At 42.5% G+C, this 26,575-nt stretch overlaps 1 protein-coding gene across 7 annotated transcripts in view; it reads left to right on the top strand.

Annotated features, from left to right (window-relative positions):
- The window catches only part of PAK3 (p21 (RAC1) activated kinase 3), a 208,012-nt gene that overhangs the window by 140,383 nt on the left and 41,054 nt on the right, over nucleotides 1-26,575 (top strand). For 3 of the 7 annotated variants that reach the window (XM_077285158.1, XM_077285156.1, XM_077285157.1), the window contains 2 exons: nucleotides 7,382-7,482; nucleotides 22,516-22,539. In XM_077285158.1, the coding sequence (XP_077141273.1) occupies nucleotides 7,382-7,482; nucleotides 22,516-22,539 (125 nt within the window). Of the gene's footprint in view, nucleotides 1-7,381; nucleotides 7,483-18,805; nucleotides 18,989-22,494; nucleotides 22,540-26,575 lie in introns of those variants that run through there. The other 4 variants (XM_077285159.1, XM_077285161.1, XM_077285160.1 and 1 more) reach the window with 2 other exon arrangements.

The following is a 26,575-nucleotide window of genomic DNA, read 5'->3' on the forward strand; positions in this document are numbered from 1 at the left end:
TTTTGATTATTTGTTATGATATTTTTGGTTTTGGGTTCATAATTGTGACACTACCTTATTGGTATAATAGGGCAATTGTAGGGCCTGTAGGGCCAGCCATCGATGAGTGGGGGCGCCAACCGCAGAAAATTAGGGTGCCTACCCCCGCATATAGGTAGTGGATAGGAATAGGGTTTTGACAGGGGTCAGTTAATTCCCTTGTAATTTTTATATTGTATTGTCTTCAATTCAGAACTGTGTATTTTAACTTTGATTATTAAAAGTTATATTTTAGGAATCCTTGTGTTTTGGTTTGGTGTAGTTGTCTAGGATTCCATTGCTATTTGCTTTTTGGTGTTTTCGGACAGGGAGATGACCATTGAGTAGGATGTTAAGAAGGTGCATAAGTCTTTCCTGACCAGTCACTACCTAACATGCTTCTGATAGTGTATTACCACTGTTCAAAAAATTGAATTAGTAGGCCAAGGTGTGCACCTTGCATCACATAAACCATTCCAGGTAGGTGACCCACGGTCTAGTACAAAGCAGAGACGGCTTTCTTCAAAAATTAATGCTAGGTATCCTCCATCAAGGTTCCACGCACACCATCTCGCAAAAGGTAGTACAATCCACCATCACCCACCTCCTCTAGCATCAGCTAGTCCTGTTCATGACTCCATCAATCATCCATATGTCAGTTGACCATTGTCTCAGGGTGGGAAAAGTCCTGACTCCCTGCCCCCACTCCTGATTCCTAAAGGTACCTTCACACGAAACGACATCGCTAGCGATCCGTGACGTTGCAGCGTCCTGGCTAGCGATATCGTTTCGTTTGACATGCAGCAGCGATCAGGATCCTGCTGTGATGTCGCTGGTCGCTGAATAAAGTCCAGAACTTTATTTGGTCGTCCGATCGCTGTGTATCGTTGTGTTTGAAAGCAAAAGCAACGATACCAGCGATGTTTTACACTGGTAACCAGGGTAAACATCGGGTTACTAAGCGCAGGGCCGCGGCCCTGCGCTTAGCAACCCGATGTTTACCCTGGTTACCCGGGGACCTCGGCATAGTTGGTCGCTGGAGAGCGGTCTGTGTGACAGCTCTCCAGCGATCAAACAGCGACGCTGCAGCGATCGGCATCGTTGTCGCTATCGCTGCAGCGTCGCTTCGTGTGAAGGTACCTTTACTCCACTGCCTGGAAACCAGGTGCTGTAGCATGTTGTTTATTTTTCTTCTACATTATCCTGTCCATTGCTATTACAGCTTTTTGCTTTATTAACATACATTTCTTATTGCACAAGAATTGTTTTCAACCACAAGTGATACCCCAGATGCCAAAAAGCTCTGCGCAAGACATGTTGGGTACATGTCCCAAAACCCCCCCAATAAAACACAGCAGTAGCAGCAAACCGCAGTATTGGTGTAGTGTGTACTATCTTCAAATTTAGAATTGTATAACAGGTGTGCAAAAATTCAATACAGTAGTTAGAGGCACGAATTTTGCATGACACACTGATTTTCAATTTTTTTTAGCAATATTGTTTGCTTGCTTCTGCATAAAGAACTAATCTGAATGTATAATTGAAAGGCTGTCAGCTGCACTATAATATAATCACTATTATGATTGATAACTGCCACCAACTGTCTTTCTTCCCCTCCTATCAATTCTATTACTGTATTCTCATTTCTTCTGGCTACACTAATCTTTTTCACTACTGCTGCTGTACAACATACAGCACAGACCAAAAGTTTGGACACACCTTCTCATTTAAAGATTTTTCTGTATTTTCATGACTATGAAAATTGTACATTCACATTGAAGGCATCAAAACTATGAATTAACACATATGGAATTATATACTTAACAAAAAAGTGTGTAACAACTGAAAATATGTCTTATATTCTAGGTTCTTCAAAGTAGCCACCTTTTTGCTTTGATGACTGCTTTGCACACTCTTGGCATTCTCTTGATGAGCTTCAAGAGGTAGTCACCGGGAATGGTTTTCACTTCACAGGTGTGCCCTGCCAGGTTTAATAAGTGGGATTTCTTGCCTTATAAATGGGGTTGGGTCCATCAGTTAAGTTGTACACAAGTCTGGTGGATACACAGCTGATAGTCCTACTGAATAGACTGTTAGCTGTTTTTTTTTCTTGCCATAATACAAATTCTAAGTAAAGAAAAACGAGTGGCCATCATTACTTTAAGAAATGAAGGTCAGTCAGTCTGAAAAATTGGGAAAACTTTGAAAGTGCCCCAAGTGCAGTGGCAAAAACCATCAAGAGCTACAAAGACACTGGCTCACATGAGGACCGCCCCAGGAAAGGAAGACCAAGAGTCACCACTGCTTCTGAGGATAAGTTTATCCGAGTCACCAGCCTCAGAAATCGCAGGTTAACAGCAGCTCAGATTAGAGACCAGGTCAATGCCACACAGAGTTCTAGCAGCAGACACATCTCTACAACAACTGTTAAGAGGAGACTTTGTGCAGCAGGCCTTCATGGTAAAATAGCTGCTAGGAAACCACTGCTAAGGACAGGCAACAAGCAGAAGAGACTTGTTGGGCTAAAGAACACAAGGAATGGACATTAGACCAGTGGAAATCTGTGCTTTGGTCTGATGAGTCCAAATTTGAGATCTTTGGTTCCAACCACCGTGTCTTTGTGCGATGCAGAAAAGGTGAACGGATGGACTCTACAAGCCTGGTCCCCACCGAGAAGCATGGAGGAGGAGGTGTGATTGTGTGGGGGTGCTTTGCTGGTGACACTGTTGGGGATTTGTTCAAAATTAAAGGCATACTGAACCAGCATGGCTACCACTGCATCTTGCAGCGGCATGCTATTCCATCCGGTTTGCGTTTAATTGGACCATCATTTATTTTTCAACAGGACAATAACCCCAAACACACCTCCAGGCTGTGTAAGGGCTATTTGACCAAGAAGGAGAGTGATGGTATGCTACGCCAGATGACCTTGCCTCCACAGTCACCAGATGTGAACCCAATCGAGATGGTTTGGGTTGAGCTGGACCAGCAAAAGGGCCAACAAGTGCTAAGCATCTCTGGGAACTCCTTCAAGATTGTTGGAACACCATTCCTGGTAACTACCTCTTGAAGCTCATCAAGAGAATGCCAAGAGTGTGCAAAGCAGTCATCAAAGCAAAAGGTGGCTACTTTGAAGAACCTAGAATATATGACATATTTTCAGTTGTTTCACACTTTTTTGTTAAGTATATTATAATTCCACATGTGTTAATTCATAGTTTTGATGCCTTCAATGTGAATGCACAATTTTCATAGTCATGAAAATACAGAAAAATCTTTAAATGAGAAGGTGTGTCCAAACTTTTGGTCTGTACTGTACATCTGTAGAATTTGTCTACTTTTTTATCACTTTTTCTCCCCACATTTATTGCTTAGCTGTGACATCCCGTCATTTGCTCCAAAATGGCTGGTGTATTCCCTGCCTCTGCTTTTATATAGCCAATAATATTCCTTCCTGATTGACTGTGCTATACCCTGTGATGTGATGCCTGCAATGCATTATGGAGAAGCCCACCTGACTGCGTATGAGGTCATATGAGCGTTCTGTGGCTAATGTAATCTTTTACATTGCGTGTAAAATGGCAGCTGGCATTTTTGGAGATTAACGCAAATCGCATCACGAATTGTTTAACCCCTTAACGACCGCCGATACGCCTTTTAACGGTGGCAGTTAAGGGTACTTAAACCACAAAATTGCGCAAAAGTGAATTGCGCCCCCCAGAGTCGGATTTTCTCTTGGGTCTCGGTTACCAGGGTAGCCGAGACCCCAGAGAACATGATTCGGGTTTTTTTTAGCGACCCCTGGGTTATGATCGCCGGTAATTAACCGTTTACCGGCGTTCGCAAAAAAAAAAAAAAGCGATTTCCCATTTAATTTCTTTGTCCTCCGATATGATCGCACATCAGAGGACAGAGAAATGGGTTCCCCGATTGCCCCCCGATACTCACCTGTCTCCCCCGGTGCTCCTCGTGGCTCCCGATGGGCGCCGCCATCTTGTTCCGGCCAAAAAATGGCGGGCGCATGTGCAGTGCGCCCGCCGGCCGGCACCCGGAAGATCTTTGGGGTCTCGGCTGCCGGGGGTAGCCGAGACCCCAAAGAACATGATCTTTTCACGATGTTTTGCGATCGCCGGTAATTAACTGTTTACCGGCCACCGCAAATAAAAAACGAAAAAAAAAAAAACCATGTGTAATTGTCTGTCCTCTGATGTGATCGCACATCAGAGGACAGAGAAATAGGGGGATTCGGGGATCCTGTTATACTTACCGGTGTCCCTGGGTCCTCCTGTGTCCTCTCCTGGCTGCCGGCTTCTTCCTCCGGTAAGAAAATGGCGGGCGCATGCGCAGTGCGCCCGCCATGATCTGCCGGCCGGCAGCTAGAGAAGTTGGGGCTAAAATTAGGGTTAGGGTTGGGGCTAAATTTAGGGTTAGGGTTGGGGCTAAATTTAGGGTTGGGGCTAAATTTAGGGTTGGGGCTAAAGTTAGGGCTAAGGTTGGGGCTAAAGTTAGGGTTAGGGTTGGCATTAGGGTTATGTTTGGAATTAGGGTTAGGGTTGGGATTAGGGTTAAGATTAGGGTTGGGATTAGGGTTAGTGGTGTATTGGGATTAGGGTTAGGTTTGAGGTTAGGGTTGAGATTAGAATTAGGGGTGTGTTGGATTTAGGGTTCTGATTAAGGTTATGGTTGTTTTGGGGTTAGGGTTGTGATTATCGTTAGGGTTGTGATTAGGATTATGGATCGGGTTGGGATTAGGGTTAGGGGTGTGTTGGCGTTAGGGTTGGAGTTAGAATTGGGGAGTTTCCACTGTTTAGGTACACCAGGGTGTCTCTAAACGCCACTGCCAATTTTGCGCTCAAAAAGTCAAATGGTGCTCCCTCCCTTCTGAGCTCTGCCGTGCGCCCAAACAGTGGTTTACCCCCACATATGGGGTATCAGTGTACTCGGGATAAATTGGACAACTTTTGGGGTCCAATTTCTCCTGTTACCCTGAAAATAAAAACTTGGCTAAAAAACCTTTTTTGTGGAAAAAAAAATATGTTTTATTTTCACGACTCTGCATTATAAACTTCTGTGAAGCATTTGGGCATTCAAAGTTCTCACCACACATCTAGATAAGTTCCTTGGGAGGTCTAGTTTCCAAAATGGGGTCACTTGTGGGGGGTTTCTACTGTTTAGGTACATCAGTGGCTCTGCAAACGCAACATAATGCCCGCAGACCATTCTATCAAAGTCTGGATTCCAAAACGGCGCTCCTTCCCTTCCGAGCTCTGCCATTCTCCCAAACAGTGGTTTACCCCCACATGTGGGGTATCAGCCTACTCCGCATAAATTGCACAATAAATTTTGGGGTCCAATTTCTCTTGTTACCCTTGTTAAAGGAAAAATTGGGGGGTGAAAAGATCATTTTTGTGGAAAAAATGATTTTTTTTATTTTCATGGCTCTACATTATAAACTTCTGTGAAGCAGTTGGGGGTTCATAGTGCTCACCACACATCTAGATAAGCTCTATGGGGGGTCTAGTTTCCAAATTGAGGTCACTTGTGGGGGGTTTCTACTGTTTAGGTATATCAGGAGCTCTGCAAATGCAACATGACGCCCGCAGACCATCCCATCAAAGTCTGCATTCCATGCGGCTCTCCTTCCCTTCCGAGCCCCGATGGGTGCCCATACAGTGCCCCCCCCCCCACATATGGGGTATCAGCGTACTCAGGACAAACTGATCAACAGATTTTGGGGTCCAATGTCTCTTGTTACCCTTGAGAAAATAAAAAATTGCAGGCTAAAAAATCATTTTTGAGGGAAAAAAAAGGATTTTTTATTTTCACGGCTCTACGTTATAAATTTCTGTGACGCACTTGGGGGTTTCAAGTGCTCACCACACATCTAGATACATTCCTGAAGGGGTATAGTTTCCAAAATGGGGTCACTTGTGGGGGGTTTCTACTGTTTAGGCACATCATGGGCTCTCCAAACGCGACATGGCGTCCGATCTCAATTCCAGCCAATTCTACATTGAAAAAGTCAAACGGCACTCCTTCACTTCCAAGCTCTGCGGTGCGCCAAAACAGTGGTTGGGATATTGACGTACTCAGGAGAAATTGCACAACAACTTTTGTGGTTTAATTTCTCCTGTTACCCTTGTGAAAATAAGAATTTGGAGGCAAAAAGATCATTTTTGTAGAAAAAATGCAATTTTTTTATTTTCACGGCTCTACTTTATAAACTTCTGTGAAGCACTTGGGGGCTCAAAGTGCTCACCACACATCTAGATAAGTTCCTTAAGGGGTCTAGTTTCCAAAATGGTGTCACTTGTGGGGGGTTTCCACTGTTTAGGCACATCAGGGGCTCTCTAAACGCGATATGGCGTCCGATCTCAATTCCAGCCAATTCTGCATTGAAAAAGTCAAACAGCGCTCCTTCTCTTCCAAGCTCTGCGGTGCGCCTAAACAGTGGTTTACCCCCACATATGGGTTATCGGCGTATTCAGGAGAAATTGCACAACAAAATTTATGGTTAAATTTCTGTTTTTACACTTGTGAAAATAAAAAAAAAATGGTTCTGAAGTAAAATGTTTGCAAAAAAAGTTAAATGTTCATTTTTTCCTTCCACATTGTTTCAGTACCTGTGAAGCACGTAAAGGGTTAATAAACTTCTTGAATGTGGTTTTGAGCACCTTGAGGGGTGCAGTTTTTAGAATGGTGTCACACTTGGTTATTTTCTATCATATAGACCCCTCAAAATGACTTCAAATTGATGTGGTCCCTAAAAAAAAAAATGATGTTGTAAAAATGAGAAATTGCTGGTCAACTTTTAACCCTTATAACTCCCTAACAAAAAAAAATTTTGTTTCCAAAATTGTGCTGATGTAAAGTAGACATGTGGGAAATGTTATTTATTAACTATTTTTTGTGACATATCTCTCTGATTTAAGGGAATAAAAATACAAAGTTTGAAAATTGCTAAATTTTTTAATTTTTTTGCCGTATTTCTATTTTTTTCATAAAAAATCACAAGTAATATCGAAGAAATGTTACCACTAACATGAAGTACAATATGTCACGAAAAAACAATCTCAGAATCAGCGGGATCTGTTAAAGTGTTCCAGAGTTATAACCTCATAAAGTGACAGTGGTCAGAATTGTAAAAATTGGCTCGGTCATTAAGTACCAAATTGGCTCTGTCACTAAGGGGTTAAATTCGCCAGGAACAGCAAATTCAGAAAAATGTGACATTTTTGATTTGTATCAATTCACACATCTATTGACTGTATATGGTCTACAGAATATACTTTGTGAAGAGATTGCATTATAGTAGAATTGTTTATTATTCTAATTCGTATTTTTTGTTAATTCTTGTCTTCAGCCAACAAAAAGAAAGAGAAGGAACGCCCGGAGATCTCCCTTCCTTCAGACTTTGAGCACACCATCCATGTTGGCTTTGATGCTGTGACGGGAGAATTCACTGTGAGTATCGTTGATATACACCCTGTCTTTCTGAGAGAAGGGTAGAGACTTGCGCTTCATATTCTGTCTTTAGCTGAATTTCAGGGGAAAAGATATACAATGCATTGTAGCATTTTCCGTAAGCTGAAAAAATGATCTAGCTGTTGGAGGAGGTGACATGTTTATTGCCAGCTGTAGACCTAGCGAGCGTTTATCATGCGGATTCAGCTTCTTTTGCTCTTCTCACAGATTACCGTATCTCTCCCATATGAAAATGTTTGTTCTACATTTTATAAACCACCACATGTAGCCTGGTGAGCTTGTACAGCAGAAATGATTGCTCAACAAAAAAAAAATATTAAAATTATGTCCCACAGACTGATCCATTTTTATTTTTTTATATTATAGTGTGTTTAAAAAAAATAAAAAATAGATCACGTATTATGGAACTGGCTATAAAATATCTCCTTCCTTGTATTGTCTTGTTAAAAACAAAAAGCAAATTGTAGAAATTTAAAGCAAGGCTAGAAGTGATCAAATGAAGTCCTAGGTATTTGGCAGGTACAGTGTACAGGTTCATAGACTGCTCTATGGAAACATATGGATATTGAGCTGCTGGGAGGAGGAAATTGGAAGTGTTTGGTTATCCCCTTAAGGAGGTTAGAGATCTGTTTTGCCTTCCTCTGGATTAACACTGACATGCAGGGTTGATAGACATGATCTTTTTTTTTTTCGAACTTCAGTTTTGGTATCATAAGATTAAATTATCACTTCCCTCAAACTGTGACTGCTGTTAGAAGGGGTGTCTTGCCTTAGCCTACAATTCTACTGTCACTTGATGTGACTGCAGTTTTGTGAATCCTCGCATGCACTGTGAGTATTCTCTGGTGTTCGTGCAGGGAGAGACGCTCATGTGACTACAAGTATGCAATTTGCATACTTCTGGCCACATTCCGACTTGACTTGTCCGATCTCGCTCAATACACTTGCTGAATACGTCTAGTTGGCATGTGACCTTATTTATTCAAATCACATACTTGCTACCCTTCCAGTGGAGGCATCGGATAATCCTCAGAGTGCTTGAGGATTCTCGAGTCTGCAGTAACATAAAGTGGCTGCACACTTGTAGCCCAAGGCTGGACAACCCCTTTAAAGAGGACCTGTGACTTACTATAAATATTTCCATGGTATAAATGCCACTGTTCACCTGAATCTGCCATTGTTTTTCTTTTGTTCCTGAGAAATGGCCCTTTCTATGTAAATCTAGTCTTGGTCCTCAATTCTTCTCTATGGATGTCTTCTTGAGGACCACACATTCTTAGATAAAAACACTAGGTTTACATACAATCAGGATAACAGACATTTACACCAGATACGTCAGTTACATATTATTGCTAGGTGACTTTTTTTTCTGTTTTTAAAGCTATGTTTACACAGACTGCCCAAAGGCATGATGCGACTGCCGACCGGTAAATTCTTACCGACCATATGAATGAGTCAGACCAAAGTATACTATGCTCACTGAGCATATAAAAGGCTGCTCAGTGCTCATAAGCGGCCATAGTTATTGGCAGCGCGAGTCCTCTTTACAGCAGAACTATGCACCGCCGAGAACGATCATCTTTTGTGCTGCAGAAATGATAATTTCACCCAATGAATGTTTTGCTCCTTCATCAGGTCATTGGCAGCCGGTTTACACTGAAAGTAATTGTGAAACAAGCTTTTTAGAACAATGCTTGTTAACTATCTAGCAGTATAAACATCTCTTACGTTACTGTATCAGATTTTCAGAACACCTCTTACTTGGTGTTCAGGGGCTCCACATATTTCAACAGACTTTTCTATAGGGGAATCTAAGGAACTCAAAACTATTAATAATACCCTTGAAAACTGAGTTTTGTTTTAAGGGACTGGCAACATTTTTTCTTTTTTTTTTTTGTTTGTGACGAAAGAGGACTTGCTCAAAAAATCGTGTGAAATACCTTGTAGAAACCATTGCATTCCCCTAACTCCTCTGGCACTTTTTTCCTTTTACGCTGAGCCGCTCCATCAGAGATATTCACATTTGCCCTTCATGGTGCACAGTATGTGAAATCTCTGCTTTAAGTGTAACTGGGCGTTTCTTCAGTGCCTTTTGGGGGCGCGCACTATCACTTCTGACTCTGACACTGCCAATCACTACTCAGCAGCATGTAATACTGCTAGACGGCTAGATCAGCTGCTGCGCTGTGATTGGCAGCATCTGCTGATTTTTCTCCTTCCTGTAACTGGGGTTAATATACCAGCCCCAGTTACAGTGGAAATCATAAATAAAATAAATCTATTAGTGTGTTCTAATGCCTCCCAAAGGTCTTCTAAGACCATATGGGGGCACAGTGTGTAAAATACATAAAGCAAAGCGTGACAAAAAAAACCAAACAAAGAAAACAAATTAAAAACTTAAAACTAGTTGGAATTCCTGTTTCCAGCCTCACCCCTATAGAAAAGAAAATGTCCACCATAGAAAAATTTCTACAGAAAAGGGCAGTATGGCCAGGGCTTGAGCTGGTTGAATATGTCCATATTATCATACACATCACCCACATAACATGAGCTGTTTAGAATCACTACCAAATCTTATATAAATAAATAACGTAGAATCTCACAAAATTATCCAAGACTCTGAGAATAAAGTGACAAGTTTAGAGTGTGAGTCAAACACATTTACACACAAGCTGACATTACATACTTATTGCATTCATTGAAAGATAAAAAATTGAGTTTAGCATCTTTCCTTTTTTTTGTAATACACTAATACAAAATTGCTGCCAAGTAATATGCAAACAGCATCAATTTGGAAAGAAAAACTAAAAATGTCAGCAAATTGAAGCTTTAGTAGTGTTGCTACCGCCACGAATACAAAAGACTTCTTTAAGTCCTATTTTATGTACCTTTTATACAAGATATTATTTGAAGTGGAAAGTGCTTATATCAGCAGGTCTGATCACTGTAAAAAGGCAAACTGTTGTGAATTTGGATTCTGGGCTCCCCCGGTGGCTACTGGTGGAATTGAACTTGTGACATCATCTTCCCTGTTCACCTGTTCTGATTAGATCTGGGTGTCGCTATATAACCTGGCTTCTCTGTTAGATGCTTGCCGGTCAACAATGTTATCAGAAGCCTCTCTGTGCTTGTTCCTGCTCCCAGACATCTACTAGATAAGTTGGACATTCGTCCATGTTTTGTTTTTGTATTTTGGTTCCAGTTCACAGCTGCAGTTTCGTTACTGTGTCTGGAAAGCTCTTGTTGATCAGGAATTGCCACTCTGGTATTATGAGTTAATGCCAGAGTCCTAAAGTAATTTCTGGATGTGTTTTGTTAGGGTTTTCTACTGACCATGAAAGTATGCTTTCTGTCTTCTGCTATCTAGAAAGCGGACCTCAAATTTGCTAAAACTATTTTCCTGCTGCGTTTGTTGTTTCATCTCATATCACCGCCAATATATGTGGGGGGCTTCTGTCTCCTTTTTGGGCATTTCTCTAGAGGTGAGTCAGGTCTTATATTTCCCTCTGCTAGCATTATTTAGTTCTCCGGCCGGCGCTGGGCATATAGGGATAAAAAGTAGGACATGCTACCTGGCTACTTCTAGATGATGCGGTAGGTTTAGTTCATGGTCAGTACAGTTACATCTTCCAAGAGCTTGTTCCTATTGAGGCTTATGCTAGTTCTCTGGCCATGGAGATCATGACAGTTTGACCGGCCCACTAAAGGGTTAAAATCCTTGGCTGAGAAAGGAGAGAAATAAGAAGTCTGCTGAAAATTTTTTTTTTTTTTTTTTTCTCTAGTAGTTAGTGTGCTCTTAATTGGATCACTTGCCAGTCTGTCTATGCTGCAGTCTTTCTTTTTTTTCTCTCTCCTTCTAATCTTTGAATGGCTCTATGTTCACCTGTCTATAATGGATCTACAGAGTGTAACTGCAGGTTTGAATAATCTCGCCACGAAAGTACAAAGTTTGCAAGATTTTGTTGTTCATGCTCCGGTATCAGAGCCGAGAATTCCTTTGCCGGAATTCTTCTCAGGGAATAGATCTAGCTTTCAGAATTTTAGAAATAATTGTAAGTTATTTTTGTCCCTGAAATCTCGTTCTGCTGGAGACCCTGCACAGCAGGTTGGGATTGTGATTTCCTTGCTCCGCGGCGACCCTCAAGATTGGGCTTTTGCATTGGCACCAGGGGATCCTGCGTTGCGCAATGTGGATGCGTTTTTTCTGGCCTTGGGCTTGCTTTATGAGGAACCTCATTTGGAACTTCAGGCAGAAAAAACTTTGATGTCCCTATCGCAGGGGCAAGATGAAGCTGAAATTTACTGCCAAAGATTCCGTAAATGGTCTGTGCTTACTCAGTGGAATGAGTGTGCCTTGGCGGCTACTTTCAGAGAGGGTCTTTCTGATGCCATTAAGGATGTTATGGTGGGGTTCCCTGTGCCTGCAAGTCTGAATGAGTCCATGACAATGGCCATTCAGATCGATAGGCGTCTGCGGGAGCGCAAACCAGTGCACCATCTGGCGGTGTCCACTGAGAAGACGCCAGAAAACATGCAGTGTGATAGAATTCTGTCCAGAAGCGAGCGGCAGAATTTTAGACGGAAAAATGGGTTGTGTTTCTATTGTGGGGATTCTACTCATGTTATATCAGCATGCTCTAAGCGTACTAAAAAGCTTGATAAATCCGTTCCCATTGGCACTTTACAGTCTAAATTTATTTTGTCTGTGACCCTGATTTGCTCTTTGTCATCTATTACTACGGACGCCTATATCGACTCTGGCGCCGCTTTGAGTCTTATGGATTGGTCCTTTGCCAATCGTTGTGGGTATGATTTAGAGCCTTTGGAGACTCTTATTCCTCTGAAGGGGATTGACTCCACCCCATTGGCTAATAATAAACCACAATACTGGACACAAGTGACTATGTGTATTTATCCGGATCACCAGGAGACTATTCGTTTTCTGGTGCTGTATAATCTACATGATGATTTGGTGCTAGGATTGCCATGGCTGCAGTCTCACAACCCAGTCCTTGACTGGAGAGCTATGTCTGTGTTGAGCTGGGGATGTAAGGGGACTCATGGGGACGTACCTTTGGTGTCCATTTCATCATCTATTCCCTCTGAAATCCCTGAGTTCCTGTCTGATTATCGTGACGTCTTTGAAGAACCCAAGCTGGGTTCGCTACCTCCGCACCGTGAGTGCGATTGTGCTATAGATTTAATTCCGGGTAGTAAATACCCAAAGGGTCGTTTATTTAATCTGTCTGTGCCTGAACATACTGCTATGCGAGAATATATAAAGGAGTCCTTGGAAAAGGGACATATTCGTCCATCGTCATCTCCCTTAGGAGCCGGTTTTTTCTTTGTGTCAAAAAAAGACGGCTCTTTGAGACCATGTATTGATTATCGGCTTTTGAATAAAATCACGGTTAAATATCAATACCCATTGCCGTTGCTGACTGATTTGTTTGCTCGCATAAAGGGGGCCAAGTGGTTCTCTAAGATTGATCTCCGTGGGGCGTATAATTTGGTGCGGATCAGGCAGGGGGATGAGTGGAAAACCGCATTTAATACGCCCGAGGGCCACTTTGAGTATTTGGTGATGCCTTTTGGTCTTTCTAATGCCCCTTCAGTCTTCCAGTCCTTTATGCATGATATTTTCCGCGATTTTTTGGATAAATTTATGATAGTGTATCTGGATGATATTCTGATTTTTTCGGATGATTGGGACTCTCATGTCCGGCAAGTTAAGAGGGTTTTTCAGGTTTTGCGGTCTAATTCTCTGTGTGTCAAGGGTTCTAAGTGCGTTTTTGGGGTTCAGAGAATTTCCTTTTTGGGATATATTTTTTCTCCCTCTTCCATTGAGATGGATCCTGTCAAGGTTCAAGCTATTTGTGATTGGACGCAGCCCTCTTCTCTTAAAAGTCTTCAGAAATTTTTGGGCTTTGCCAACTTTTATCGTCGATTTATTTCTGGTTTTTCGGATGTCGTTAAGCCATTGACCGATTTGACTAGACAGGGTGCTGATGTTGCTAATTGGTCCCCTGATGCTGTGGAGGCCTTTCAGGAGCTTAAGTGCCGTTTTTCTTCTGCCCCTGTGTTGCGTCAGCCTGATGTGACTCTTCCTTTTCAGGTTGAGGTCGACGCTTCTGAGATCGGGGCTGGGGCAGTGTTGTCGCAGAAAAGTTCTGACTGCGCCGTGATGAGGCCTTGTGCCTTCTTTTCCCGTAAATTTTCGCCCGCTGAGCGGAATTATGATGTTGGGAATCGGGAGCTTTTGGCCATGAAGTGGGCGTTTGAGGAGTGGCGCCATTGGCTCGAGGGGGCCAGACATCAGGTGGTGGTATTGACTGACCACAAAAATTTGATCTATCTTGAGACCGCCAGGCGCCTGAATCCTAGACAGGCGCGCTGGTCATTATTTTTCTCTCGGTTTAATTTTGTGGTATCGTACCTACCGGGTTCTAAGAATGTTAAGGCGGATGCCCTTTCTAGGAGTTTTGAGCCTGATTCACCCGGCAACTCTGACCCCACAGGTATTCTTAAGGAGGGAGTTATCTTGTCAGCCGTTTCTCCAGACCTGCGGCGGGCCTTGCAGGAGTTTCAGGCGGATAGACCGGATCGTTGTCCGCCTGATAGGTTGTTTGTTCCTGATGATTGGACCAGTAGAGTCATCTCTGAGGTACATTCTTCTGCATTGGCAGGTCATCCTGGAATTTTTGGTACCAGGGATTTGGTGGCAAGATCCTTCTGGTGGCCTTCCCTGTCACGAGATGTGCGAGGCTTTGTGCAGTCTTGTGACGTTTGTGCTCGGGCCAAGCCTTGTTGTTCTCGGGCTAGTGGATTATTGTTGCCCTTGCCTATTCCTAAGAGGCCTTGGACACACATCTCGATGGATTTTATTTCAGATCTGCCTGTTTCTCAGAAGATGTCTGTCATCTGGGTGGTGTGTGACCGTTTTTCTAAGATGGTCCATTTGGTTCCCCTGCCCAAATTGCCTTCTTCTTCTGAGTTGGTGCCCCTGTTTTTTCAAAATGTTGTTCGTTTGCATGGTATTCCTGAGAATATCGTTTCTGACAGAGGAACCCAATTTGTGTCTAGATTTTGGCGGGCATTCTGTGCTAGGATGGGCATAGATTTGTCTTTTTCGTCTGCTTTTCACCCTCAGACTAATGGCCAGACCGAGCGGACTAATCAGACCCTGGAGACATATCTGAGGTGTTTTGTGTCTGCTGACCAGGATGATTGGGTTGCTTTTTTGCCATTGGCGGAGTTCGCCCTCAATAATCGGGCCAGCTCTGCCACTTTGGTGTCCCCGTTTTTCTGTAATTCGGGGTTCCACCCTCGATTTTCCTCCGGTCAGATGGAATCCTCGGATTGTCCTGGAGTGGATGCGGTGGTGGAGAGATTGCATCATATCTGGGGGCAGGTGATGGACAATTTAAAGTTGTCCCAGGAGAAGACTCAGCTTTTTGCCAACCGTCACCGTCGTGTTGGTCCTCGGCTTTGTGTTGGAGATTTGGTGTGGTTGTCTTCTCGTTTTGTCCCTATGAGGGTCTCATCTCCTAAGTTTAAGCCTCGGTTCATCGGTCCGTATAAAATATTGGAGATTCTTAACCCTGTTTCCTTCCGTTTGGACCTCCCTGCATCCTTTTCTATTCATAACGTTTTTCATCGGTCGTTATTGCGCAGGTATGAGGCACCGGTTGTGCCTTCCGTTGAGCCTCCTGCTCCGGTGTTGGTTGAGGGTGAGTTGGAGTACGTTGTGGAAAAAATCCTAGACTCCCGTGTTTCCAGACGGAGACTCCAGTATCTGGTCAAGTGGAAGGGATACGGCCAGGAGGATAATTCTTGGGTCACTGCATCTGATGTTCATGCCTCTGATCTGGTTCGTGCCTTTCATAGGGCCCATCCTGATCGCCCTGGTGGTTCTGGTGAGGGTTCGGTGCCCCCTCCTTGAGGGGGGGGTACTGTTGTGAATTTGGATTCTGGGCTCCCCCGGTGGCTACTGGTGGAATTGAACTTGTGACATCATCTTCCCTGTTCACCTGTTCTGATTAGATCTGGGTGTCGCTATATAACCTGGCTTCTCTGTTAGATGCTTGCCGGTCATCAATGTTATCAGAAGCCTCTCTGTGCTTGTTCCTGCTCCCAGACATCTACTAGATAAGTTGGACATTCGTCCATGTTTTGTTTTTGTATTTTGGTTCCAGTTCACAGCTGCAGTTTCGTTACTGTGTCTGGAAAGCTCTTGTTGATCAGGAATTGCCACTCTGGTATTATGAGTTACTGCCAGAGTCCTAAAGTAATTTCTGGATGTGTTTTGTTAGGGTTTTCTACTGACCATGAAAGTATGCTTTCTGTCTTCTGCTATCTAGAAAGCGGACCTCAAATTTGCTAAAACTATTTTCCTGCTGCGTTTGTTGTTTCATCTCATATCACCGCCAATATATGTGGGGGGCTTCTGTCTCCTTTTTGGGCATTTCTCTAGAGGTGAGTCAGGTCTTATATTTCCCTCTGCTAGCATTATTTAGTTCTCCGGCCGGCGCTGGGCATATAGGGATAAAAAGTAGGACATGCTACCTGGCTACTTCTAGATGATGCGGTAGGTTTAGTTCATGGTCAGTACAGTTACATCTTCCAAGAGCTTGTTCCTATTGAGGCTTATGCTAGTTCTCTGGCCATGGAGATCATGACAGCAAACCTTAAATTTTCCCCAGACTTGTGGTTGATTTTTGCGTATGGAGAATAGTTTGCATCCAGTCGCATGACTTTCAACACATGACTTGAGAAATGGATTTTTACCTAGCAATGCCTGGAGCCCATCAATCAGTCGTACACCCTTGTAGTTGATTTCTGTGTTCTGTACAGGAGAACCACATCAGCAGAATAATATTTTCTTGCAGTTGCTTGTTCTTTTTTTAGGAAAAAATGTTATATTTTATATTCATCACCTTGGAACATAAGTGTTGATCCAGAGGAAGGCATGCTAAAGTCCCTTTAGTCAATGTGACACTTCAGAGGGGTTATCTCATGATGTCAACACCTGGTTTTCAGCTTATTCTTGAGGGTCCTACTTCTGATAGTCCATCAGACCAGCTGGTGGGCTTCGATCACTCCAAGAGAATTACATGGCTGACTAGGCTGCAGAAAAAATTTGTGGAATTTCAGATGAATAGGGGATGAGGACCTCCTAGAGCAGGAGTCGTGGATATTTAGCGGCTCAGTGCTCTGAATGATAAAGAAGATCCTAATGCATATGAAACAGGCGTATGAAAAGTGGCTGTCGTAGTGAGACAATCACTATGCCATGTTCACACTTAGTCAGGTTTCCATTACTTTTGACAGTTGGCGTAACCAGAATAAAGCTGATGGACCCATAATATATCAATAGGAGAAAAATGAATCCTAATGGATGCCTCGGTTCTCGCGACTGCTATTTTAATGTGCCCCAAATTTTGCAAAAGAGAGAAAATGTAAAAAAACTTATTTTGGCAAATTTCTATTACCGTTCAATACATCTGATTAAGGCTCTTAGACATCTATACACATGCTGCAGAGTTGATCCCATGCAGAATTGGGTTCTTCAGTCACAGAAAGTTCGATAACAGATTTGACATGTGCGAACCTACCCTTTTAAGTGAGAATTAATTTCCAGCTTAACTAGTATCTGATGTTTCAAAGGTTTTTATTGTAGTCTATACAACACTTTTTTATCAGTCTGTTAGTGGCAAACAAGGAAACGGCAGGGAGATGTGTTGGTAAGTAGTGATGATCTTGTTACTCGAGATTTACCGAGCACGCTCGGGGGTCCTCCGAGTCTTTTTTTTTTTAGTGCTCGGAGATTGTTTTTCTTCGCCTCAGCTGGATAATTTACAGCTACTAGCCCGCTTTATTACATGTGGGGATTCCCTAGCAACCAGGCAACCCCCACATGTACTTAGCCTGGCCAATAGCTGTAAATCATTCAGCTGAGGCAATGAAAACTAAATCTCCGAGCACTAAAAAATACTCAGAGGACACCCGAGCGTGCTCTGGAAATCTCGAGTAACGAGTATATTCGCTCATCACAATTGCTAAGTAATCCCGGCTAGCAAAACTTTGAGGATACCTTTCACTCACATTGGTTCTTTTATAACATTTTTATGGAGACTAAATATCTTGAGTGAAGAACCAAGACAACCACTTGTTAGATATTTTTGCAATTATGAAAGGAAATTTCAAATACTTTACATTTGTAAAGCAGGATTTTGTTATTCAGTCTGAGAGCAGCATAACGTAGGGGTAGAGAGCATAATTCTAGGGATGTGTCACTGGGTTACTGTTGTAGTTTCAATAGTTTCAATACAGTCAATGTTTTATCAGCAGGAGATTATCACTGCAGGACTAGGACTCATGTGCGAGGTAGTCCATCTAATCTGTGTACACAGAAAGCTGCCAATCAGTGTTGTGGGCAGAGTTCTACACAGCAGCATTCTAGCCACTGCTAAATCTACAGCAGAGAAAGCAAGGATTCTATATACACTGCACCATGCAGTTGAGTGAGTGACTATCACTGGAATCCTGGTTTCAGCCCCTACATCATGTGTTATCAGACTACATAGCAAAGCCTGCTGACAGATTCCCTTTAACCATAGATATCTGGATACATCTGAGGAGACAACCATTCTTTCCGTTTAGTGGGAAAACTGTAGCTTATGTTTCAGACCTGTTCTCGATAAATGATGCCAATAATTGCAATAGTGTTACCTTCTGTAAAGGCTATATCCACCTTCTAGACCTTCATTTGAGGCAGCTCCTCCTGTAGTCATTCTGTCTTCTATTTACTTCCTTCTTATTCCTAATGTATGTCTCTAAGACGATTAGAATAAAGTAGGGAAAAGTTGAGAGTATGACTGCAGCATCCGACTACATGGGGTATGTTTGTAGTCTGTTACCATGGAGATAAATAAATAATTTGAGAAATCTTTAATCACAGCTATTAGCAAACTGCTTTTTTTATTTGCAATAGAAAAATAAAAACAAAATGGTTGCAAAGGTGTATATAGCACTTGAGTAAAATAACTAGATGGTTTTGACATGACTTGCATAATTTATAGAAACGGCTAATAAAAGTTGTTCTAAAACGTGGCATAGAATTGTCTAGATACAAGCTTCATTACCAGTGGTCTACACTTTGTGCCGTCTATGCACTTGATGCTCAGTTCGCGATTCTGTGAGCCAAACCACTATTGAAGGTGACTCTGTGGCTCACTACCATCTGTTATTGCCTCACAGATGTTATGGGCCCCCTTAATTTACCAGTAAATAATTTTAAATATTGGTTTATTAATATATGCTCCATAGTATAGAGGGTAACAGGTGTATTTTATGTGATTCTCCCAAATGTGCAAAGCCTTGGAGCAGGTTTTTTGTACAGTTTGACGTCATTGACCACTTTGTCCTTTTCTTTCACGTTTATCTTTCTGGAAAGTTTGGAAGTGCCATTGGGATTTCTAACGCTGTATGATTATTTTTCTTATGATAATTACACCAGTTCCCATAACAGCTGTCTGATCCTTTTGGTGACATGTATTTCATATACGCCCCCTGTAACCCTTTGTTATCACCTCACCTTGGCTGCGCTCTGTGTTTGCTACTAGATTAATATAGAGCCACAATTGGAAAAAACTGCATGGGCTCCTGAGTTGGACTTTTTTTTTTTTTTTTTTTTTTTTTAAGCTTCACATGACACTACTGACCATTGCATGCCTACACACCTCTCTGCTTGTACTAACTACTCTTCAGTTTGATTTGGAGCAAAATAACTCTTCCATATTTTGCTCACAAGACGCATGTCCCCGGAGTTTTAGTTTTTGGAAAATGAGCTTTAGAATAAAATGATAGTCAAATAATGGCACTACACCTACTAAACACAGCTGTTAACCAAGAGTCTGACTACTCTGACTTCTCACAGATGTTTTCTTCCATGAAGAATATAATGGATCTGTTATGATCCATGCATTCTGGTGGATCCCATTACCAGGCTGTGTTCATGCATTACTATGTTTTTTATGTACCATATTTTTCGGACCATAAGACGCAGATGGGGGTCCGACTTACAGTCCGAATTTAAGCTATCTTACCTGGGGGGCGGCGGCAGTGGAACGAGGTCACGGGAGGCATGGTCCCTTCCTCAGGAATCCGGTGGTAGAAGTGGAGGAATGCTGCGGGCCCTGGTGGGAGAAGTAGGTGCCCCAGCAGTGCAATGCTGCGGGCCTTGTGTCAACAGTGAGGCAGAGCGGAGTGTATTGCTTTCCCGGTGGCCATTTTCCTGAAGCTGTGGGCTGCCAGAGACTGGCATCTCAGCCCGGCTGTGGGCTGCTGCTGCCGCCGCCGGTCTCCTGAGGAAGAAGGGACCCTGCCTCCTGTTATTCCGCTCCACCACAGCTGCAACGCCCTGGTAAGCTACATTCGGACTATAAGATGAACCACCCATTTCCCCCAAAATTTTTGGGTAAAAGGTGCATCTCATAGTCTGAAAAATACAGTATACACTGAACATGTCCATTAACACGGGCCCAGCATACATCAAAATAGTGTCATATTTTTGGATGGTATATATTATTTTTCTTGTTTGTAACCATCAGTACTGAAAATCATTTCTCAAAAGTGCTTTTCAATACAAGGGGACTCCTATAAAATATATAGTATAGGAATATACACTGCTCAAAAAAATAAAGGGAACACTCAAATAACACATCCTAAATCTGAATGAATGAAATATTCTCATTGAATACTTTGTTCTGTACAAAGTTGAATGTGCTGACAGCAAAATCGCACAAAAATAATCAATGGAAATCAAATTTATTAACCAATGGAGGCCAGGATTTGGAACTATACCCAAAATCAAAGTGGAAAATCAAATTACAGGCTGATCCAACTTCAGTGGAAATGCCTCAAAACAAGGAAATGATGCTCAGTAGTTTGTGTGTGGCCTCCACGTACCTGTATGACCTCCCTACAACGCCTGGGTATACTCCTGATGAGGCAGCGATGGTCTCCTGAGGGATCTCCTCCCAGACCTAGACTAAAGCATCCACCATCTCCTGGTCAGTCTGTGGTGCAACGTGACGTTGGTGCATGGATTCGAGACATGATGTCCCAGTTGTGTTCAATCGGATTCAGGTCTGGGGAACAGGCGGGCCAGTCCAGAGCTCCAATGCCTTCATCTTGCAGAAACTGCTGACACACTCCAGCCACATGATGTCTGGCATTGTCCTGCATTAGGAGGATCCGAGGACCAACCGCACCAGCATATGGTCTCGCAAGGGGTCTGAGGATCTCATCTCGGTACCTAATGGCAGCCAGGCTACCTCTGGTGAGCACATGGAGGGCTGTGCGTCCCTCCAAAGAAATGCCACCCCACACCATTGCTGACTCACTGCCAAACCGGTTGGATGTTGCAGGCAGTAGATCGCTCTCCACGGCGTCTCCAGACTCTGTCACGTCTGTCACATGTGCTCAGTGTGAACTTGCTTTCATCTGTGAAGAGCACAGGGCGCCAGTGGCGAATTTGCCAATCCGGGTGTTCTGTGGCAAATGCCAAGCGTCCTGCACGGTGTTTGGCTGTTAGCACAACCCCCATCTGCGGATGTTGGGCACGCAGACCATCCTCATGGAGTCGGTTTCTAACAGTTTGTGCAGACACATGCACATTTGTGGCCTGCTGGAGGTCATTTTGCAGGGCTCTGGCAGTGCTCCTCCTGTTCCTCCTTGCACAAAGGCTGAGGTAGCGGTCCTGCTGCTGGGTTGTTGCCCTCCTACAGCCCCCTCCACGTCTCCTGGTTTACTGGCCTGTCTCCTGGTAGCGCCTCTAGCCTCTGGACACCGCTGACAGACACAACAAATCTTCTTGCCACAGCTCGCATTGATGTGCCATCCTGGATGAGCTGCACTACCTGAGCCACTTGTGAGGGCTGTAGAGTCCGTCTCATGCTACCACGAGTGTGAAAGCACAACCAACATTCAAAAGTGACCAAAACATCAGCCAGAAAGCATTGGTACTGAGATGTGGTCTGTGGTCCCCACCTGCAGAACCACTCCTTTATTGAGGGTGTCTTGATAATTGCCAACAATTTCCATCTGTTGTCTATTCCATTTGCACAACAGCATGTGAAATTGATTGTTAAACAGTGTTACTTCCTAAGTGGACAGTTTGATTTCACAGAAGTTTGACTTACTTGGAGTTATATTCTGTTGTTTAAGTGTTCCCTTTATTTTTTTTAGCAGTGTAGTTTTTTCTGCAGTGACAGTCTACGTCACATGCCCCTGTTTAGCATTCAGATTCATATACAATAATTATGCTATTCTTCCCATCAAAGAGCCAGAAATTGCCCACAAAGTGCGGGAACCTAAGACTATGTTCCAACAGTATATTATCGACAAAATGTAGCAGACCTTTATTAGTCAAAAGGGTATGCCGGCTCCTCTCATTTCCACATTTCTACTGATAGCTTCCACATTACTAGACGTTATGTCACCGGCTTCCCTTTTATTTGATAGACTTCTCTTATTCATACATAGTAGGTACAATTAAGGGTTCTGCATCCAACAATTAATTAAAGGACTTTAATTCACGAGCTAAAACTTTCATGCGCTACAATTTTAAAAGTACAATGCAGGAGAAAAATAAAGAAAAGCTCCATGTAAATATTTGGATCGAATGTGGAGCTATGGATCTGGAGTTTCCTACGCCTGATCTAAAACTTAATCAAGATTTAATTATCCTAGAGCAGAAGACAACTAAACCTGTTTTCCAAAATCTGTCCTCCTCCAACCTGCGCTACACCCTCTCCTCAGACACTTCATAGTGTAAACCCTCCTTTTTCACATGGGATCTTTTTCCACTTACCATAAAATTTCCCCCCTCCCCCACTCATCATTTGGTCATTTCCTTTTCCACCCTCTAAGTTCTCCCCCATCCTATTTTAACTTTTCTTTTTCTTTCTTTATTTACGTCCATTGCAGCCAGATCTCTGTGGTTCACAGATGGGCTCAGGGAAACTCGCAGAGGTGCGTCACAGGCCCTAAAAGAAGCTTGCATCAAAAAGTGCTTCTTTGAGATGTCCTAGCGTTTGCAGCTGCAAGTTCATGCGTGTGCTGTAGATATGTTGCTTGGATCATCCTTCTGTCATTCAATCCCAAACTCCAGAGGCCCATGTCACTCATTCCAAATGTGTTTTCTACAATTGTAGTATTCTGCACAGATTGTATGTCTAGATTGGGGTGGCACCAAAGACAAAACATGAATTTGTTATTAAACTTTCTCACATTCCTCTCTATCAATTGCGTGTAATTTGCCTTAGAATTGCAGGATGATAAAAGTGCATTCAGCTATGTATCAAATGATGACCAGAGGTTAGAACCGTGCAAAGAAAGTATCTTAAAAGGAATCTGTCGGCCCAGAATGACTGTTTATACCATGTACAGGCACTCGGTGCACCCTTGGTGTGGCCAAAGTACATTTTCCCACCAACTTGTTTTCCCTTTTTCTACGCCTTTCTCTGCCTCCATAAAGCCAGAGCTGTAAATCAATCAAAAGAGGGAGTGGAGATAGCGGGAAAATAAGTAGGTAGGAAGGTGCTCTGAATTTAATGGCCACACCAAGGCTGCACGCACCAAGGCTGCACACACCAAGGCTGCACCGAGCGCCTGTCCTTGGTTTGAACAGTCCTTCTCTGCTGACAGATTCCTCTTTAAAGATGTCTCTACAATTTTTATTCATTATTCTCTCCTAATTATATATGTAATGTAGTAAAAGTGTATTAAAATGCTGACCGATTGCCGTCTTCCCCAGTTTCCAGCTCCGCTCCGGTCTCCTTCTGGCGCACGTGACCTCTCTCCAGCTTTTCCTGGCCCACAGTGTGTGGTGCAGTGCTTCATTTTCAGTGTAAGTCTATGAGACTCAGAATGAGGAGGCCCCAAAGACTTACATTAAGAAGCCCTTGTGGGAGAGAATTATTCTGATTTCAGGCCATATAGACTAGAGAGAGGGCTGGAGTGGCGCTGAAAACGAGTGACGAATAATGATCAGTAGGCATTTTAATTCATTTACACTACCATTATAGACCTCTTTAGGAGAGGAGAAAAAAAATGCTGAGACCTCTTTTGACATCCTCATGAAGTTTTAATTTATGTTTTTTTGGACAATTTTGTTTATATTGATACAATGATGTCAACATACTGAAATATCTAAATATCTAGCCTCATTTATAACCATTTATTCCAGCAGATTGGCTTCTAGGTCCGTTATTCAAATGTCTGTTACTTTTTCAGTGAAAGTTTTCTTGATCTATTAAAGAGGGCCTTTCACTGGGTTCTTTAATTGAAGCTATTTCTGCTAATTGCTGCTGCTCTACTGTTTCTGGAACAGTTTTTCTTTGTGTCCCTCCATTTCAATGTTGTAGTAATAATGGTACAAATTTCACCTTTCATAGCGGAGTGTATACTGCAGAACCTCTCTATGGGCATTTACTTTTTCTTCTCTGATGCGCCCCAAGATCAGTTCTGTGGTATACGTCTATTTGGTGGAAGAGAAAATTGGCATGTTTTATTACAAGGTGGCATAACTAGGGAACAGAGGGGCACAGAACAAAAGGAAAAATCAGAATCTGCCAAGGTTACATCAGTTGCAAGTGGTAAAATTGAATTATAATTTTTTAATTTTTTTAATTACAAAAAAAAAAATCCAGTGACATGTCCTCTATAAAGTACAAATTCAACTTCTTGGCTCTCAGTGATCTATTCAAAATTCTCCTCAATACTTTTGTATAATGATGATGTTGTGTAATGGGATTGGGACCCCTGTTTTAGATATTAGCAGAGAACCAAATGTCTGGATCTTTGTCCATTGTGGGACAACTCCTTTTAAAGGGATGGAACTTGCATGAAAATTCTATCCACCTTTTTTTTTTTTTATTTGCTACTGAGCGTAAGGGCCCCATTCTCAATATTGATTAAGGTCCTGTTTCAGATATGCATTTACAGCATATCCAATGCATATGCCGTAAGAGTATTAAGAATTGAAAAGATATTTCCATTTCCTACAAAGCGTATAGATTTAGCTAAACGCTCTCAGAATTCAATTTTAATTGGTTAAATCATCTATTTGATGTCTAAAAGGGCCCTTCCAGCTGTTCTCAAATGTCTTGGGAAAGACTGATTGATCAGGCATGTCGAATTTCAGCATGCACAGTCTTTTTTTTTTTTTTTCCTGTTCTACATAAGCAACATGCTGTGGTATGTGTAAGCAGGTTAAAGGGATAAACATTACCTTGGAAGGCAAGCAAGGCAAACACGTCAGGTCTGTAATTATCTGCTTGCCGCTTGCACACTCGAGCTGGCGAGTATCAGTAGACGTGAAGTGACTTGCCCTGCTTGTCTTCTCATGTGAAAGTGAGCAGTGAGAATAACCCTTTTCGATGGCCATATAACCATTGGCTATGTGATGTGTAAGAATGGCCCACACTGTCCCATGAAATCAGATTTCAGGGACGGAGTAAGCGGACATGTTGGGTTTCTTCATTTCTCCATCTTTACCAGTTATATTAGCAGTTGACCCGTTCACTGATTTAATGTATTCTCACCATGTAATAAAATAAACCATTGAATGGTATTGTTACTGCACATGGCCTTCAAGTAACTTCTATTTTTTTTTTTTAAAGCGGACTTGAGTTTACTAAAATCACTGTGCATTTTAAAGGAATCTGTGAGGATGATTTTAGAAGAGCAACGTCCTTTGGCTGCATAAATTGTAGAACAACAATAAGCCATGTCTTGTAATCTGACGTGTAAGAACTGAGAAATTGAACTTTGAAGTTTGATGCTAATTTGCCTGGAAGTGCACACGCCCCCAATGCACTTCGAGGCTAATTAGCATGTTGCTTGAAATCTTAATTTCTCAGTTACATCTGATTATTTGAAAACCGGTTTAATTCAGATTTTTGTATGACGTATACAGTGATACCCCTAGTTTGATTAGTACAATATTCTTAATAGGTTCCCTTTGGAAAGAATCATTTAGTTTTTTCCTGAAACAATAAGATTCAGGTCTCCATTATTGTTTGTGTCCAGAGGCTGGAGTTAGAGGAGTAGGACCCACTTTAAGTTGCCGCATGCTGTGGTTGCTTGTCTACTCTGCAATTGCCTGTTACAATCTCTTCTGTAGTTTACTATTACAGTAACTACTAGCTGTGCCAGTATTAAACGTGGAGCTTAAGGGTAAGTTCACACTAGGTGTTTCTTGAGTTTTTTTTTTTCTTGCAGCAAAACCTGATCTCTTAGCAGGAAAGAAGCTGCAGGGGAAAAAAGCATATTTTCCTTGCGTTTTTGATGCATTTTTTGCAGCGATTTTGGCATGCTACATTTGTCTCTTGTGTATGCCGATAAAATTTTAAAAAAGTACTATTCTATAGAATCAGGTTTTGGCACAAGAAATGCAGAAAAACCTGATACCTGCATATTTGGTATGTTTTGGGGGGTTTTTTCAGCTTTTTTTCACCACCCATTCATTTTAATGGGTGAAAACGCAGAAAAATGCACTGAAAGTGACATGCTCAAAACAAAATAAGTGAGGTTTAGTATATAAAGTCTAATAATGTGTAAGGCTTCTTTCACACTTCCGTTTTTACAATCTGCACAGGATCCGTTAAAATGACGGATCCTGTGCAGATTGTAAAAAACCGGTGCACTGGGCCCATTTTTCTGACAGACCCGTTGAGGCTATATGCACCTGCTGTGTATGCGTCTTCGCAGCAGTTTTCCGCTGCAAAAGCGCATGCACAACACAACCCAGGTTAAAAATAATAATAAAAAAAAATTGCAATAGTCTTACGGTACCTTCCGGTGTCCCGTGCAGCATTACCGATGTTCGCGATCCTCCTGGCAGCTAGCGTTCCCAGTAATGCCTTGCGTGCAGTGACCTCTGACGTAGCCGTCTCGCGAGACCGCGACGTCATCGGGTCATTTCGCAATAGTAAAAAGAGCGAGAGAGCGAGCGAGAGAATTTCCCTGACTGGAAATTCTTCCGCGCATGCTCAATTTCAAAAGA

This window comes from Ranitomeya variabilis, chromosome 2, assembly GCF_051348905.1.
Source record: "Ranitomeya variabilis isolate aRanVar5 chromosome 2, aRanVar5.hap1, whole genome shotgun sequence".
NCBI lineage: Eukaryota > Metazoa > Chordata > Amphibia > Anura > Dendrobatidae > Ranitomeya > Ranitomeya variabilis.